Genomic DNA, 19,013 nt, shown 5'->3' on the forward strand with positions numbered 1-19,013 from the left:
ATTATTCAACACTTGATAAATGACTTGGATAAAGGAATAGAAGGGATGCTCATAAAATTTGCAGATCACACAAAGCTAGGAGGGAAGATAGCTAATATCTCTGAAGTCAGGCTCAAAATTCAAAAAGATTTTGATACACATGAACATTCTGCCCTATCCGTCAAAATGTTGTTTGATGTTGAGAAATATAAGGTTCTGCACTTAGACTAAGATACATACACAAGTACAACTTAGGTGATAAGGTCTAACAATAATATTTGCCAGAAAGATCTGGGGATCTTGGAAGACCACAGAGAAAGAGTGAGCCAGCAATGTGCTGCAGACACCAAAAATGCCAATGCAGTTTTGAGCTGCATTGGTATGTCTATAATGTCAAGATGATAAAAAGTGATAGTATTGCTCTACGCTGCACTGCTTCATGCCTGTAAAGCTGTATCCAATTCTGGTGGCCACAATACAAAAAGAATGTTGAGGAACTGGAAATAGTGCAGAGAAGAACAAAGATGGTTGAGGGGCTTGGAGATTAAATCCCATGAAGAATGTCTCCAGGTCATGGTTGTCCCAAAGGTGCTTTTTTTCAAGAGGCAACTGGATTTTCTGGATGTTTTCTTTGAAGACATTTCACTTCTCATCCAAGAAGCTTCTTCAGCTCTGACTGGATAGTGGGGAATGGAAGGATTTATACTCCTTGCAGACAGCTAGTCATTTGCATTCTTTTAACAGGTTGTTAAGGTCACCCGGAGGTTCATCTGTGTCATCAGGGTCAGCTGAGTGGTGCAATTGGGTGTGGAGCCTTCTTGGAACTGTTGAAAGGACTGTGTTGTAGATTGGAGGTAGATGACATTGTATCCCTTCCCCTCTGTTGAGAGAGGTCTGTTTAGTTTTGACATAAATGGCCTCTTTAACCCCTCTTTCAAACCAGCAATCTTCCCTGTCCAAAATATGGACTTTGTTGTCTTCAAAGGAATGGCCTGTGTCTTTAATTGGACCATATGACTGACTGTTTGGGGAAAGGGAGAAACGTTTACTTTTAATTAAATGAAAACTGCGGGAATATCCAGAATTGATTTTTACCACCTTATGCCAATATAATATATCCAATAAATCAGTTCTTTGAGGAACCTACTTGCCTTGGAGCTCTGTTTATTATGGATGTATTACTTGGAACCCTGACAGATGGGAGAGAAAAAGAACATAAACACATCAAGGAAGCCCTCATAATGTGTGTTTATCCCAAGTGGACCTTCATCAAATCTCAAAAAAGACCTTACAGGGGCTCCTCTGTAACAGACTATGATGAGACCAATAAAAGAAGCAACGTTGTCATTCCGTACATTGCAGACATATCGGAAAACTCAGGAGGACCTTCAGCCAACATAAGATACACACATAGTTCAGACCCAAAAGGCAGAAGCAGAAGCTTGTCCATCCCAAGGATAAAACACCCAGACAGAAACTGAGCAACATGGTATATGCAGTGAGCCATGTGAAGATTCGTACATTGGGGAAATGAAACAACCACTTCATCAATGCATGGGACAACATAAAAGAACAAACACATTAGATTCAGCAGTCCATCTGCATTTAAAGACAGCATGGGAGGGATATGATAGCCTTTTCAACAGTTCCAAGAAGGCTCCACACCCAATTGCACCACTCAGCTGACCCTGATGACACAGTTGAACCTCCAGGTGACCTTAACAACCTGCTAAAAGAATGCAAATGACTAGCTGTCTGCAAGGAGTATAAATCCTTCCATTCCCCACCATTCAGTCAGAGCTGAAGAAGCTTCTTGGATGAGAAGCAAAATGTCTTCAAAGAAAAACTAGAAACTCCAGTTTGGGACAACCATGAAGAATGATTAAAGTGATCCTATAAAGAGTGCTCTAGTAGATCTATTCTCGCTGGCATCTGAGGATAAGGTAAGAATCAGTAGGTAGAAATGTTACAATGCGAGATCCAAAGCTGTACAAAGACAAAATTTCCTGACTATGAATCTAATAAGAAATGGAACAGTCTATCTCCTGAAGTTGTAGATGCTCTGGAGGAAAACTGGAGGTTTTCAAGAAAAAAAAAAACTGGGCAGCCATTTGTCCAAAATGGCATGAGGAATCATAGAATCATAGGGCTGGAAGAGACCTTGGAGCTCTTCTAGGCCAACTTCCTTCCCAAGGCAGGACGAATGGTTGTCCAATCTTTTTTTGAAAACCTCCAGTGATGGAAGCCCACAACTACAGGAAGCAAGCTGTTTCAATGATTGATCATTCTCACTTTCAGGAAGTTCCTCCTTATTTCCAGTTTGAATCATTTTCTGACAAACTTCCACCCATTGCTTCTTGTCCTGTCCTAGCAGTTGGGGAGAATAAATTAATACCTTCTTTCCTGTGATAGCCCTTCAAGTATTGGAAGACTGCTATCATATCTCCCTTGAGCCTTGTCTTCGTTAGGTTAAACATTCCTAGTTCCCTTAGTTGTTTGTTGTATAATTTAACCTCCACCGAACTCTTATCATCTTTGTTGCTCTTCTCTGCAGTTTTTCTAAGAGCTCAGCATCTTTTTTTGTATTGCGGTGAACAGAACTGGATGCTGTATTCAAAGTGTTATCTTACCTGTGCAGCATCAAATGGTACTTTCACTTCTTGTGACTATCCCTCTGTTGATGTTGCCTAGAACTGCATTGGCTTTTTGGCAGCTGCAGCACACTGCTGGCTCATACTTAAGCGATGAGCAACTAGGGCACCTAGATTCTTCTCACAGTTACTACGTCCCATTCTATACCTGTCCATTTGATTTTTAGGATCTGGTTTTAAGATTTTAAGAAAATCTATACCTATGCATTTGGTTTTAAGATCCTCTACTGGGCAGGTGGTTGGCCTAGAAGACCTTTTATATACAGCAGATTCTTAGAAAATGTATAGATTTCATATTTTATATTGGTTGTGGATTATCAGTTATTTTTATATGGGAATGTTTAGAATGGCGTTTAGAACAAACCAGACACTCAAAATATATGATAACTATAATCAAACATAAACCACACAGGTTCTAACTCAAGTTGCAGTCAAACAACAATGTATAATTAGTATTGGATTACAACTTCTTTTGACCTATGAAAATAACTCTGTTCAGGCATTTAGAAATTCAGAATAGCTTGGGCGGGTTTAACAAGCTTCTTGATATCTATGTAGGAAAAATTACAGAGCAGGATCCAGGTTTTCTCTGATGGTTCAAAATGGTCATCTGTACTTTTGCCATAGGGAAGCTAATCTGCTTTCAACACTAAAAAGTGTGACTGCATGAAGAAAAACAAACCAACCCATTGGTCAACAAATTTCAAGCCTTCTCAAGGTAATGATGCTCACCTCCTCACGCATCTTTTTTACTGTTTCTCCTTTCTGTAACAAGAAGAAGAAAAGAAACAGTTGTTAGAACAAACTGACTAAAATATCATTACTCTTCTTGCAACACAGAATATACAGATTGTTACTTTTTGTATGGTATCTGTGTAATACTGATAACCACTGCCAATCAATAAAGTTGTATTATGGAAGCAAGGTAGAGCATTGAGAAATTAGAGTGAATTTGAAAATCTTGGAACTCATAATACTGAATATGCACAATTTATAATCAATTATGAAATATGATTTGGAATCTGAACAATTCAAGATTGGTATGATTAAAGGAATGTAAAACTTGTATACAATTATAGAAATAGAATAGTGGGCATTTAGATGAAAATGGAACTTTTCACCCTGAACTTCATTTTTAGAGAGAATTAATTTAAAATATTTTAATGACTGATTTTATCATTATAGCCATGATTGGTAAAATGAGTATCTTTTTTTCTCCAAAATGCTGGAAATGCAATGAACAACTTGGTGTTTTTTTCCCATTCACAGTAGCAATGTTGCAAAGGTCAAGAACATTGGAAATTAATTCATTGTAGAATGGAACAAATCTTTAAAGTCATAATTCTGTTTCATGAAAAAAATTTAAGACTTCACCAAACCACACTTTCCTTCGAAATACATAGAATTGGCATTATACATGGTAATGGTTGCATTATATGCTTTTAATTGGAAAATAAATCTCCAATTCCTCTGTGGAAGAATTAAATTGTGGGAATATTCTTTGACATTTTGAAAAATTTTATATCTAAAAAGTAAACCTTATGTACATTTCAATCGTATTTGAAAACTATTTCTAGAATACAATTCTGTAAATGGAATTGTCTCACAAAAGTTTAGAGTTATTATTTCAGTTTGATATACAGTGTACAGATTATTTACAGTATTCTTTCAATGTATTTCTTTTCTATTATTGATTTAACTTGTGTTAAACAAATACTTTTACAATTCAAAAGAGACATATTTTGATTAGAAATTGAGTACGAAATATCTTCGAGTACGCTTAAGTTGTTAATTGTGTATTGCAGTATATTAGCCAAATGATATTTTAGATTTCCTGGTTATTCTAGAATTTTTGATTATCAGCCATCCATATTTTACTGCTTATATTGTCGTTTTTTATTACTATATTTTCTATAGTTTTTGTATATTATTCAGTTAGTGATGATTGGAGCCATACAAAGTAGGTTTTAGTTCAGAGAAAAATAAGCATCAATTTTATCTGATTTATTGTGGACCCAGATGCTTTTGCTTTAATGTGGAAATATGTATATAAAATTTTCCTGAAATAACAACCTTTAGTAAAATCTCTCTCTTTCTCTTTCTCTTTCTCTTTCTCTTTCTCCAACTATATGGTCTCCTTTGGTGTATTAGTAATAAATCAGTGTATGAATATTTGAAGGCCATTTCATTGTTAAGATAAATAAATATATAATTCTTATTTGCCTGATAGCTTCATAATGACTATTTATATGTTTTTTGTTTGACAGTAACAGGATATTAGCTTTATTAGATTAGCTCCATCTCAGAATTCCATTACATTTGATGTGAAATAGAAAGATTTTTATTTTCAATGAAAATAAATATTGATTATATTTTGTTCAGGGATCCTTCAGATTGATAGAAACAAAATCTGACTTATATCAAAGGAAATTGACCAACAGAAGTATTTTCATACATTGGTTAATTGGTGTGAATATTTAACTGGTGTAAATATTATATTCGATTGAGTCTGATTCCATGGACATAGCTATTTAGTTTTCTTGGAGAGTGAGTTGTTTGATATTAGGAAACTTATTTCCTCAAAACACTTTCAAATCAATTTCCTATATGCAATTATTCACATTGTTCCAGGCTTTTCTCCAATTATTGACCCTTTGTTTATTATAGATATGTTCTCAGAATTTCATAAACTCCTATTGAATATCTGCATTTTCCTCCCACATCCCATCTAAGTGAATGCAGATGTTGCTTGATCAGTCTCTGCTGCCTTCTGCTTTTAATAAGAAACCAGATTGGCAAATAGCTCAGTGGAGAAAGCAGTTTACATTTAGGGAAAAGGGAGATGGCTGGGTGCATAGGCTTCTATTTTACCAATTATGACTCTCATGCTCTAATTATATACGGCTCTTATTCTCTCAAGAACTAGCTAGGAAAGAAGACAGAGAGAAAACAAAATCTTGAGCCCCTTGCTGGTCACCTCCCACATAGCTCTACCCACAAAGAACATGTATGAGCATTCAAATGTAGAGGATATCACATTACCTTCCCAATGATGCTTCCAACTTCCTGTTGGAAAGAAAATGGCAACAAAGTAAGAAAGTAAAAGCTTTAATTATCAGTAAATCTTATTTATTTTGCTCATTGTGTTTATTAATTTCTAATCACAATTGCATAAGTGTCAAATAAATAATTTCTTTATTAGCAAGAATATAAAACAATGAAGAAAAGAGCCATATTTGTGGAGTTCCAAAGATTTTAGGACAGCAGATGTTCCCCTGCCCTGATAGCCTCTCTTGGACTTCTAGTTCTTGCTGTTGTGACTGTATAGCCATATTTGTAATTAATTGAAAAGTTATTACTGTATATTAATGTTGTCTAGGTAAAACCTAAAATGAAAAATGCATTGGATACTAAAGGAGAATCTCTGCCATCCTTTGATATCAATTAACAAAGATATATGTTAGTTACTTAAATCACTAGAGGGTTTTTTTTCCTTTCATGAGACATTCCCTCTCCACCTCTACTACAACTAGGTTTACATATTTGTACCTTGTTAGGAGATAAGAAAAAGAAGAATTTTACCATGTAGCTTTCTCCCTCCCCATTCAAGCCAAACATTAAAAAAACATTGAATAGCCATGCCAAAATAACTACCCTAACCACAACCTTGTCCAAAATTTATCAAGCTGGGTCCCATATTTACAGCAAAATATAATGCATGAACAGGTTTGTGGTAAACAGGAATGTTAGTGAACCCACTGTATCACAATTTGGCAATCTGAGGTTCATGGACACTTAGTTTAGTTCTCCTAACGTATGGCATTAGCATCAAGTCTCATTTCCCCTGAGCTTCCTATTTAATAGAAAGGCTTATCTACATTGATGAATGATGATTAGAGCAGTATCGATACAAAATAACTCAGATGTGTTGGCTGTCTATCAAAAAGATACGTTGATGCTTTATCTCTTGCTTAATGTTACTGTATTCAGAAATCTTGCTTGTCTGCCTGGAGCGGGAAAAACAAAAGAACTTCCAGGAACAAAGTAGTGGTGCTATTCCTTTTGTCTAGTGTCTTTATGCACAACTGGAGAGAGGTGGCTGCATATCTCCATCTCCTGTACTTGGAGAAATTCCTGCAAGAAGTATCAAACTCATGCTTGCTTTTTCAAATAATTGCTTCATTATTTTTTTAACTCATGGCAGTGATTCTGGGTAGCGTACAGTGCCTAACCCAAACAATCCAGAACAACAATTTCTTTGCCAACCAGAACCACTTATTTGGGGTAGGCAGCCATAGAAATTGAATAAATTAATAAACAAATCCAATTAAAAATGTTTGAGATTCCACAAATCATGGCATTTACAGGGAAAAAACCCAATTTAAACAATTGGCTGGCAGAATTTGCTCAGCCTCCCAGTCCAAATGCAGTGAAGAAGAACCAGATCTTTAAAGCCTTACACAAGGCTAAATGAAATTACCCTTGAAATTTAGGACTTCAAAGACAGGGACATCAGTTTATACTCAGGGAAATAGTCTTTGTAACATTTGAGAACAAGAGGTTTTGAGAAAACAAGAGAGAATATAAACATTCATAATCAATTTGTTGCACTTATATATGATCTAGCCAACATTTTTGTAAGCAGTTAGCGCTAACTGTTTGTACTTGATTTATTACTTATTTCATCTTATTTCACTACTGTATTACTGATTTTAGTACAAATAGTATTCAAACACTATAATGCTTCTCCTCACTTTCTGTGTCCAAAGTGGATATAATCTGGACATCATCACTGGTGAAGACTACTAATAATTTGTCCCAAATGACAGTTATTATAAACCTATGCACATTATAAGGAATACTGATATGAGTAGATAGTTACGTGAGCCAAACAGTATAGTATAAAAATTAAGAATTTCACCTGCAGAAATCTAAATCAGTCAAGAATAAAGGAAAATGTTACCTGAAACATCAAATTGGGATCAATCCAATTTACATTCTGTGCATTTCCCATAAGATACAATTTGAGGGTTCTAGAACCATATCTGTAATATTTGCTTCCCAATAAAAGGATGTTCCATTTAGGAATCATGCATTACATGTGTTTTTCAGGGAATAAAAGTATGGCATACATGCACAGTTTTTGGATTTAGATATAAACAAAGTCAGCCTTCATTACTATGCTTGAATTAGAAGTGATGACATGAAAACACTTCAGTACTGCTCACCTTTCCATGCATCAATAATCTGATGGTGAGAGTCACATTCAGACCTCCTTCAGAGACTTTAGATTCCATATTTTGTCTTGGAATATTGTGATGGTGTTGATAGTTTGGAGACTCAAAGAAATAAAGATGTATCCACACAGGAGATCACCTGCTAGTGAAAAAACAGAAGCTCCTTTTGTAGGATAAACAAATAAATAAAATAAATATTTATTGCCACTCAGCACATTAGCTGCAGCTTCAGATCTAAGGATGAGGATAAATTTTTATTCAGCAATCTCAATAAAATGTTGTCAGTATGTGAACCTCACTTAGGCTCTCTTTATTCAGTGTATCAATAAACCCTCCTCGCCATAAAGGCCACTTGGGCCTTCCATTTTTGATACATACATACTACATATATACTATAGATCACCCGCCATCATTACTCAATTTCTCATACGTGAAAGCATTTTGTATTATGCAAGAGTTGTGATTCTAACTGTTCCTTGCCTCAGATGTTTTTAATTGCAATTTTTAAAAGATTTTTTAAAATCCACCTTGATTATTTTTATCAATAACTCATGTTGATGAACATATCTAATACTCCTTCCTCCTCTTGTTTTCCCTTCAACAATAACCCTGTGAGGTGGGTTGGGCTGAGAGAGAAGGAGAAATTGGCCCAAAGTCACTCACTTGCCTTTCAAGGCAGGACTAGAACTCCATCTTCTGTTTTCTAGTCTGCTCTCTTAACCACTAGGATTATCAGTCTTTGGTAGTGGAATTTATTTTGAAGAAAGACACCCCAATTCTGGGAAATGTCCACATGGACTATAGCAGCCCTTTTGTCTGTCTGGAAAATATAAAGGATGAAAATCAAGCTGTTATGTAAATATTTCCAATTGATTGAAAAAGTGGGTCATGTGTTAGCCAAATGCTCCCGGCTTTAAGATTTATCATTGCTATTAAATTATACACGCTTTATGCTTCAGCATGCAGGAGAGCTACATTAGCCTTTTTTCATTGTGCTGGTGAAATATAAGCATTTTTGTCAGAACATTAATGGACATAGGAGCTACATCGATACATATATAGATATAGATACATATATAGAAAATAGGTTGAAAGCCATTTTAGAAAGTGTTGGTTAGTTATTTACATTTTCTAGCTTATACAGAGATTTTATTCTTTGTATATTACATTATCATGTACTTAATTTTAAAGAAATCATGAAATGGATTATTAGACTTTTATTAGAAGAGCCTGAAGGTCTGACTACTGGATGCATATGCTGGGAAATACTGGGATAAGATTTATATAATCAAATGTAGTTTAGTTATTTTCCATCCCTCTTTAAATTATAGTCTTCTTAATTTCTGTTTGTTTATTTCAGTTAATTAGACCACTACAGAAAGTTCAAACACTGTCAAGAAAACAAGAGCAAGGAATATTCTAAATTCACACTTCTTGAATACATGTTTTGTATATAATTTGTATAGATATATTGACATCTATATTATACCTTTAAAATCCTACTAATAGAGATAATCCTAGGTTTACCACCAATCACCTAGCAAAATTAAGATGAATCTCCTCACAGCTATTTATGACTCAGTTTCAAAGTTCTACCACTAACACACACACACACGCCTCCGGGATATGTAATCTCATTTATGTGCCTGGCAACTGACCCACATTTATAGCAGTTTTCAGTGTCAGACAATCATGTGACCTCAATTTATGATTTTTTTTTCAAGAAACTGGCATTTACTTCTGATTTCTGGCAAAAATACCCATTGGCTGCCAGGGCTATACTGTGGCGTTTGCTTAACAACTGCTGTAAAAAAGGTCATAAAATTGAACAAAGTCATATGATGATCCACTTAATGACTGCCAAATTCCTAGTTCAATTACAGTTTGAAGTCAAAGATAACCTGTGCTGAAAAATTTGAACATGTACTAAACCAGTTAGCTGTTTATTAATGTAGACAACAGAACAAAACTTGGACATTCTACTTCAAAGGATGTTCTGATAAAAGATAAAGACATATACTTGTCCTGTCTAATATGTTTCGTTTATGGGGATAAAGTACATTTTTAATTAAGATGACATCATAGTTGGATATGTATCAGTCTTTTTCATCGCCTTCTGTGATATTTTTATATTTAATGGCAACTAAGGGAACTGAAAAAAACAGCAGAAAAAACAATTACTACCAACCTAATCAAGGACCTGTATACTGCATGAGTCAAAAAGAGGGCTGTGAAAATATTTACAGACCCCTCACATCCCGGACATAAACTGTTTCAACTCCTTCCCTCAAAACGATGCTATAGAGCACTGCACATCAGAACAACTAGACACAAGAACAGTTTTTCCTTGAACGCCATCAGTCTGCTAAACAAATAATTCCCTCAACACTGTTCAACTATTACAAAGTCTGCACTACTATTACTGCTAATCTTCTCATCACTCCTTATCACCCATCCCCTCCCACTTGTGACTGTAGGATTGTAACTTTGTTGCTTGTATCCTTACGATTTATATTGACTGTTTCCTAGTATGATTTGATTGCTTATTGTACCCTATGACTATTATTAAGTGTTGTACCTTATGATTCTCGACTCTTGATGAATGTATCTTTTCTTTTATGTATACTGAGAGTATTACACCAAGACAAATTCCTTATGTGTCCAATCATACTTGGCCAATAAAGTATTCTATTCTATGATGACTATTTTATATTTTGATTTTTTTCAGAAAGGGTCCGTAATTATAAATTAAATCAAACTGAATGTGGCTATGAAAAGGACATCTCAGCTGGAGCATCATGAGAAGTCAGTTAGTTTGTCTATAATTTTTACCTGATTAACTTTTACTTGAAATTCCCTGGAATTTTATTCTTCTGTGAGTAATTTATGTATAGTTGGAATTATGGCAGTAGAGGCAAAAGACCAACAGTGATACTTGAGGATACTTTAACAAAGAAACGATAGTCTTTACCTGAATATTATCATTAGATTTAATATATCTCATGAAGTTCTACATTCTCATTTTCATATTGGTAAGTTGTTTCAGGCATTCACTGAGAATTTCCTTGGGCTTTATTTGAGAAATGTCAGTTTACTTTCAGTAAAAAAAAGCCTGTTTGTGCTTTATTGCAATAAAAAAAATAAAAATATTCAAAAGAGTCACTCCTTAATATACCAAGGAAGTTCAAAATGTAGAAAGTGGTTTAAAATAGCATTGCTTGAGAAAACAATCTTCAGTAGCTCATTAAGGTTCCATCTATTTTTGTTCTGCATCTATCCAACAAAATATTTCATAATCAGGTGGAAGATGAACAATAATCTATCTCTTTCAGATTCTCTTGAGGAAACTAAGATTTTTAAAAAATCATGTTATTATGGCTTATTCTGCCATATTTGTATTCAGACTGCTGAACCTTTTTATATCTGGTTCCTAAATAAATAATTGCTTGTGGCAGCTGAATGCTTTTGGCCACATAAAAAGATTACTACAATTTCTATTGTAATAACACTTTATTTTCTTTCTCCCCATTTCTTCCCCATCCCTTTGCTCTCAACATACAGCCATAACTGAGAGGATCTTATGTTGCTAAGTGAGACAGTTGTTAAGTGAGCTGTGCCCAATTTCATGTACCAGTTACCAAGCACGCAAATTTTGATTCCATGACCAGGGGATGTTGCAAATCATATATGTGAGAACTTTTGTAAGTTACATTTTCAGCACCATCATAACTTTGAATGGTTGCTAAACAAATGCTTATAAATCAAGGACTTTCTGTATTGCTTTTGTTCTAAAGGTGCCCTCACTTGAGTTATAAATTTAAATATAAACTTTATAAATAAATATAAACTTTAATTAATTAATCAGAAATTTCTTTTTTCTTATTCTTCCCATTGATTCATGTAGTACGTACATTAATAATTATCCAAATATTATGCATAGGGAGCATTAAATATGTACTGCTGAATCTTTGACTGCTCATCAGAATGCTTAGATTTTATTTTTAACTATATTTAAGTTTTCTTATCCCATTATTCTCATTTGTTGGGGAAGGGGGGAACTGATATTTTGCTAAGAACATGAATGAATTTATTTTTCTTTCTTCTTGCTCATTTTTAAAAAAATTGATAATATTCAATGACAGCCACCTTTGTAACCTTGAAGTTTCAAACTATAGGTAGACAAGTACTGTGAAAAATATGAAGATCAATCAAAAATTAAATTGCTCTTTTTGCAAGAGACTCATAGTCTCCTTAACCTTTATCAAAAGCTCATGTGAGAATTTTGTATGAAAATGGTAACTATAAATATGCAAGAGCAGTTTCAGCTTTGATCAGAGGAAACTCTACATTGATCGTTAAAAAAGAAATATCAATTGTGGGAGTTTTTTTTTAATAATTGTCAAAATGGATGATCAACATCTACCTCTTCTGAATTTAAATTGCCTCAACAAATTTGCAATTGTTTTTCATATCTTCATATTGACAATATATATTAATGAGGTGAATTGAATCAGACATTAAATTCCTTTTCCTACAGCAACATGCCATGACCTGTATTCTATTCTCAGATTCATAATATAGATTATGTGTCTAGATTTAATGTAAAGGATATTTAATATTCTATTAATTTGTATGTTTCATTTTTTGATGGTGAACAGTTCTTCATTAATACTGATTGTTTGCGAGACTTTCCTTATTTAAAAAAATGTTATGAGGTACTAAATCATGTGTATATCAACCTTCAGGGAACAGGTTCTTAGGCAAACTGGGCAGCAGGGAGGATATTTGATAAGACTTTGCTGTGCAAATTAATATAACGATTAAATAACAAGGGGGCAAAATGTAGTTTGTGCTTCAATAATTGCTCATAATGATCTACTGGTCTTATACCATAGGGAAGAATTATCATATCCATTTTGGAAAAGCAGTCATTCAAATTTCTTCCAAAAGTTAAGACCTTCACAAGTGTTATCATTCAAATTAAAAAAAACTTTTGATTTATGCTTTTCAAAATGTTCCACATATGTTCACCACCAAATGAAACTCATGGCAGCATGCTAGGTGTAGTCTCATTATCCAGAAACAGGCTATACATAAACTGTGCTTTCTTTGTTTTATTTTCATTCTATATTAGCCCAAATGGAAGTGAGTTGGATCTAGATATTGGTATCTATCTCTGTACTCCTCTAGGGCTGCAAATTTCATCTAATCTGACTAAAAGCAAAAGAAGAATTGTAAAACACTTGGGAATTTCTGATGACAGTCAATAGGAGAGATAAAGTTTAGATTTCTAAATCTTCTAATTTAGCATTGAGTGGAAGCCAGGTGCTATCATTCCAAGTTGAGCAGGACTATTGGCATATTCCAGGTTCCAAACTAAATGGTTCCAGTTATCTGAAGGAGCTTATCACTATAAATATTCAAAAGAGTTGGCATTTGGAAAATGTTGGAAAGATTTTTTGATCTGCTCTAGGTATATTCTGAAGATGTCATTTCAAAATTAGGGTCTTATTCTGATGCATTTTAATTACGACATGTTGTATAAGAATGGTCTCTCAAGCCCTCAGAAAGGGCTTCTTTGTAGGGCTAAAAAAGAAGCAAGTAGAATTGTTAGTCCATCAAACCTAGTTTGGTTCTGAATTTTATATTTAAAAAGGGCAGCCTCCTTCCAAACTTCTTATCTCATTCCAAAGCAAGAAAATAAAATGGGTGGGCGTTTCTTCAGCAGAAATTCAGTAGATGACTATTGCAATCCCTCCAATTGAAAAAAATATTGTATTATTCATTTTTTAAATTGCAAATAAAAATTGCTGTTGTTTGTTGTAATGGAAAAATGTTGTTTTAAAAATATTGCTTTTTGTGCAAAATTTCAGCATCAAAGTGCAAAATATTTTATTAGAATACACACACACGTGTGTGGGGTGGGTGGGTGTATTTGTCTGAGCAGTACTGCAATCCTACTGAGCCAATTATCAGCAGAATGTCTGTTCTGTGAGATTTGGGTTTTTTCCCCATTCTATGGGCTAGAAGGGAGATGAGGTGTCAGGCCAGGAACCAGGCATTCTGAACCCATTTATCAGCTTACAATTCAAGATTTATTCTGATACCTGTTTTTAACTAAACGTAGTACATATCTTAATTAAGAGAGAAGCTAAGTAGTATCCTAAAACTGAAGGATGCCTTCTATGTAAGATTAGGGTTTAGTTACAAATTTGCCTTTTGTAAAAGAAGTTTTTGCGCTAACTCCATTTACATATATCATCTCAAGCTATTTGAGTCTCATATCCTTCCCAACAGATTCTGTGCCTGACCATCCATTGCACATTATGGGAGACTGAAGTTTGAGCTGCGTTATGTTTTTATGAACACTAAATGCCTTATTCCATCCTGTTACCAGTGTTTGTGTAAATTCCTTTTTCTTGTTGATTTTTAAGTAAAAGTAATGCTTTTGTTTCAGTTCCTCAAAAGGAGAACAGGTTGGTATGGCCTCAAGGGTTCTGTGACTAATAAGCAATGTTACACTATTTAATGTTTCTTGTTATTTTAAAATTATCATTACCATTATTGCTATTGTTGTGCCCTATAAAGACTTGTCTCTCTTACAAGCCAATGTTAAGGGGAAGGGGCCAAATCAAGGCAGTTCCTCTCTCTAGGAAGAGGAATATTTATAGTACTATGCAAGTCATTACCAAAAAGTTAGACAAGGCAAAAGGAAGATAGAGTCCCACTAAAACAAACATCTAAAAGCTATCCTCTAGCATGTCAAGCATTCATCAATCTGTTTCCAAGCAGCCCTGATTTCTAGAAAAGGGCGAAAGAGGGAAAAATGGAAAATACACACCTTGTATTTGTTTTCATTTATTATTGTTGCCTTTGCAAGACAGCATAAAGCAGTAAACTTAGAAAAACAGAAAGAGTTATAATAATAGTAATGCAAGAGCTGTAATCATCTTAATATTGTACTTATTCTTTGTAAAATAATGCTAAAGATTTAACCACAGATCTCAGGATTTTCAAGCAGACAAGTGCAGACATTTTTCACTTTGTATCTTACCGAGTCATGACACTAACCTCAATTATATCTATTCATGAAGTTTTGATATGAAATCAGAGGTTCACCCAAACAAGTTCTATAATCTATTTTGGATCCAAGAGTTCCTAAACTCTCATAATGGAATCTTGTTTAATCTGTATACAGTACTTTCATCCAGAATTGGGGAACTTGATTTTGAATACACGGTGATTTGTTTTGAAAGGAATACTCCTGGGTCAAGCCTCTCTATGTATTCGATGTTTTGACAGTACAGTACAGTACTTAAATACCAGCATGTGAAGACTGTATTTTTTTTTAAGTAGAAAGAAAATATTCTTCCTCATAAACCCTAGTATAAACCAGTTATTACATATAATACTAGTGTAGTGATGAGTCCTAACTGTGAAATCATAATTTGGAATTGAGATCTGGTGAACCCTAATTTCAATACCAGATAGCTACAACCATGACAACGTTCCTGGACCAAGCTGATTATGAATCACAATGGAATTAAAGAAAGTGTTCAAGAAATAACTTGACAATGTATTGGCCTTATTGAAAGGGCCAAGACAGACCAAGACAGTGAGTTCATGTGGGAGAAATTGAGAGTGAGCCATGATATGTCACTTCTGTGGGACATTCTGAGCAGGGGAGCCAAGAACTGAAAAAGGGAAGGGGAATGTCCCTCTCCCATACCAAGCTGTAAGGCTATAGGCATCCGAAATACCTTTAGAAACTGTTTTCCTGTTCTTCAATTATAGTATGTGCTAATAAAATTATAGCAATGGATTCAGGCTAAGTTCCATTGATTCCACATGACTACGTATGGATTCTAGCAGATACCTCTAAAAATAAAGCATGTTTGTATGTAACTGTACATTTTATTTTTATGACCTCCTCAGTGCCTAGGACAGCAAGAGCCTTGGGCTACAACTCCCTCTCTCCAGCTGTCCATCAATTATTGTGAGGTCCAACAGAATGGGAATTTCTCTTGAATGCTATCGTGCCATACATTTCAGATTCCCAATATTGCAGCAACTTGTACTTTTGCCAGGCCTCTTCCCCAGATTGTGTTTGCCTTCAGTGAAAATAGTGCAGTTGTATAAAATCTGCCAAAGATCATGCTATAGATCACTGTTCTGGATTTTTTTAAAATATCCATATTTTCTCTGCAATTTGTACATGCAAAATGGAGTGTAATTTTTCCTATGCACCCTAGCAAGAATTCCATTTGCTAGGACAACTGAATGAGTTGTATTTCATATTTAACGCAATCCCTATTACCTTTATATTATCAGGACATAATTGTGCAGCCAATCAGTGGCTTCCACATCTGAGAGTCTCATTCATTCTGAAATAATTCATGGTGCTTGCTTTAATCCTAGGCAGAGCATCGATAGAATAATCAACACCGCCTTCAATCTGTTGATCTGGTCCTGTTCCTCAAATCCTCTCAGTCCAACAGCAAAGCAATCTCGGTGGCCTCAATTCATTTGCAGATTTGCCTTGTATTTAATCTTTTGAGATGTAATGTTGCATTTGAATGCATGTGCTCTGTGAAAGTAATCAAGATATGGCTCTGTATTTAATAATCCATGCCACTTATGACCACAGCATAAATTTGTGTCAATAGGTAATATTTTAAAACATCTAGAGATTGTTATCATTGTAACCTGACCTGGATGATTTGAAAATATGGCATATGATATTACAGTGAATATTTTTATGTTTTAAGATTATTTCCTTAATAACTATATTTTATTTCTAACACATCTTCTTTTCCAAATAATTTCCTTAACACGGTGCACTATTTTATATTGTTTTCATTCTTATATGTATTTTATACAATTTTTGCCTCTAACATATATTAAACATTTTAATAGATAAATTAGTGTACATCAAAAATGCCAGAGAAATTTGATTTTTGATTGATCGCTAAGTTTTTGCTCATGTATTGGCTCAAATTACCTTCTTCAAATGTAAACTAAACAAATTTCTTCTTCATTTTGCTTCCAGAACTACAACAGGAGGCAAGGCCAGTAGGACTGCACACATATAAGTTGTCACTAAGCCAAAGTGGTGTTAAATGAAGATTGGGCAGACCCAATGAAAGGCCTACTCTCAGCCATACTATAATGTTTTCTTGTCAATTCAGCCTACCTCATAGGATTGTTTTTATTTAATATCTTCATTATTTTTTTACAAACGACTCAAGGTGGCAAACATATTCAACACAGCTTCCTCCTCTTATTTTCCCCACAACAACAATGCTGTGAGATAGATTGGGCTGAAAGAGAATGACTGATCCAAAATCACACAGCTAGTTTTCATTGCTAAGGAGGGACTTGAACTCATGGCCTCCTATTTTCTTGCCTGATGCCTTAATCATTTGACCAAACTGGCTCGTCATATTATGGGAACAAAATGAAGATACTGAAGTAAGTTGCTTTAAATCTTTGGAGAAAAGGGACATATAAAACTTTAACAAATAGTCTTTGATATCATAGAATGGCACACGGCAGATCTGTGACTGATCTGAAGCAGGAAAACAAGACAATTTTGCTCTAATTGTTAACCATAAGTACAAAAAACTAATAGATTTTCTAAATTATATTGCTGAAGTGAATTTGGGATATGTGTATGTATTTATGTCACCTAAATCATACTGATATTTAGATAAATTGTCCACCTTTCCAGATTTTAACAGACACCAGTATGTATCCTTCATATATTTCACCTTCATAATAATCTCTAAAAGTGTCATCTAATACTTCACCTAAGTCTCAAGCTGAATTAAAATCCTAGTGAGTCTTTGAGTTTTAAAATAACCTGCTCTTTTGGAGTTGTTCAAAGCACAATTAATTCATTCATTTCAGAGACCTTCATTTTGTGTAGGATTGTATATATGTTTCAATAAGACACAGAAATGTACATAAAATGAAGCATGTTATAAACTGGCTGAAGAAAACCACTGTGCCATTGATTCACTGAATTAAGTACCTATAGAGTAAAAAACAAATAAGATTCAGTCAACTGATAATGTAATTTTCCTTGATGATATAACTGTATGTGTACTTGTTACTACCATATTAAAATGTGGTTTGTGTCTAAATGAAATTTGCTGTGAGCATCTAGACAAACTTCATTGTCATTCACCCTGCACAAAACATTTGAACTTGTGTGTGTCTTAGAGCACGGAGCATGCTGTAAGCCATGTCTAGATAATGTCTTTTTTGATAATGGTGCTAGTCATGGCTAAAAGACTCACTTGATCTGTTAGAATCGGGTTTTGATTTTTTTGCTAGGAATCCATATTTGCCATGAATCCATTTTTCAGTATCAAGTGTATTCCTTTGCTTTCAGCTGCCTGCTCAGATCTGTGCCTAAGGATGATACTGACCTGCATGCTAAGGCACTGGAAGAAACACCAACAAGATGGATATGAAATGCTTGGAATGCTCCAGCAGTGCTATATCAGCAAGAAGAAGGCAGGAACAATTTCCAAGAGAGGGGATAAACAATTTACTCTACTAGCAATCCCAAGATCCAGAGGAAATCCTGAGATTACATTGTTTTCTTTAAGAAATCAAAAACTAAGAAGCTGAAGCTCAGGAGAGTAGATGACAGGAACTATTCTCAGGAATGTTTACCTAATTCCCTTCTTGGCAGAAAGAATCTTCCAGGCAAGGAAGGCAGTCCCAGCTATCCTCAGCATAGCCAACTTAAAGCAAACAGCTCTAGGGCTAGTTCTCTCAGAATACCCACCAACATCACTCCATATGAACATATAAGGACTCTTATTATTAACAGTTTATAGGTTCTGTGACCTAGAAATGAAAAATCATCTTTGTCTAATGACAAACGTGTGCATATGTGGGCATGGTACATGTGTACATATGTATTCAGAGAAGCAGGGAAGAATATAAGTGTTATATCGTTTTAATTTAAGACATAAAATCAAATGTATTATAATGAATTCTGTTATTTTAAATAAAATATTTTAAAAGATGTGTGTAAATGCTATCTACACTAGGGATTGCCTTTAGATATTTCTAAGATACCCTACCCTTCATGCAACCCATCTCCAAAATCTGAAATGAAATGTCTGCACCC

At 34.5% G+C, this 19,013-nt stretch overlaps 1 protein-coding gene across 50 annotated transcripts in view; it reads right to left on the minus strand.

Moving 5' to 3' along the window:
- The window catches only part of PCBP3 (poly(rC) binding protein 3), a 60,162-nt gene that overhangs the window by 38,912 nt on the left and 2,237 nt on the right, over nt 1-19,013 (minus strand). For 12 of the 50 annotated variants that reach the window (XM_087919502.1, XM_087919516.1, XM_087919527.1 and 9 more), the window contains exons 2-4: nt 7,859-8,009; nt 5,673-5,696; nt 3,363-3,395 (exon numbers count right to left, since the gene is read on the minus strand). In XM_087919502.1, coding sequence (XP_087775628.1) covers nt 3,363-3,395; nt 5,673-5,696; nt 7,859-7,927 — 126 coding nt within the window. In that variant the 5' untranslated portion in view covers nt 7,928-8,009. Of the gene's footprint in view, nt 1-737; nt 1,001-3,362; nt 3,398-5,672; nt 5,697-7,858; nt 8,010-8,530; nt 8,688-14,708; nt 14,766-16,184; nt 16,285-19,013 lie in introns of those variants that run through there. The other 38 variants (XM_087919511.1, XM_087919493.1, XM_087919492.1 and 35 more) reach the window with 27 other exon arrangements.

The sequence above is a fragment of the Pseudonaja textilis genome, chromosome 1 (assembly GCF_049901715.1).
Source record: "Pseudonaja textilis isolate UNSWEBS1 chromosome 1, rPseTex1.2, whole genome shotgun sequence".
NCBI lineage: Eukaryota > Metazoa > Chordata > Lepidosauria > Squamata > Elapidae > Pseudonaja > Pseudonaja textilis.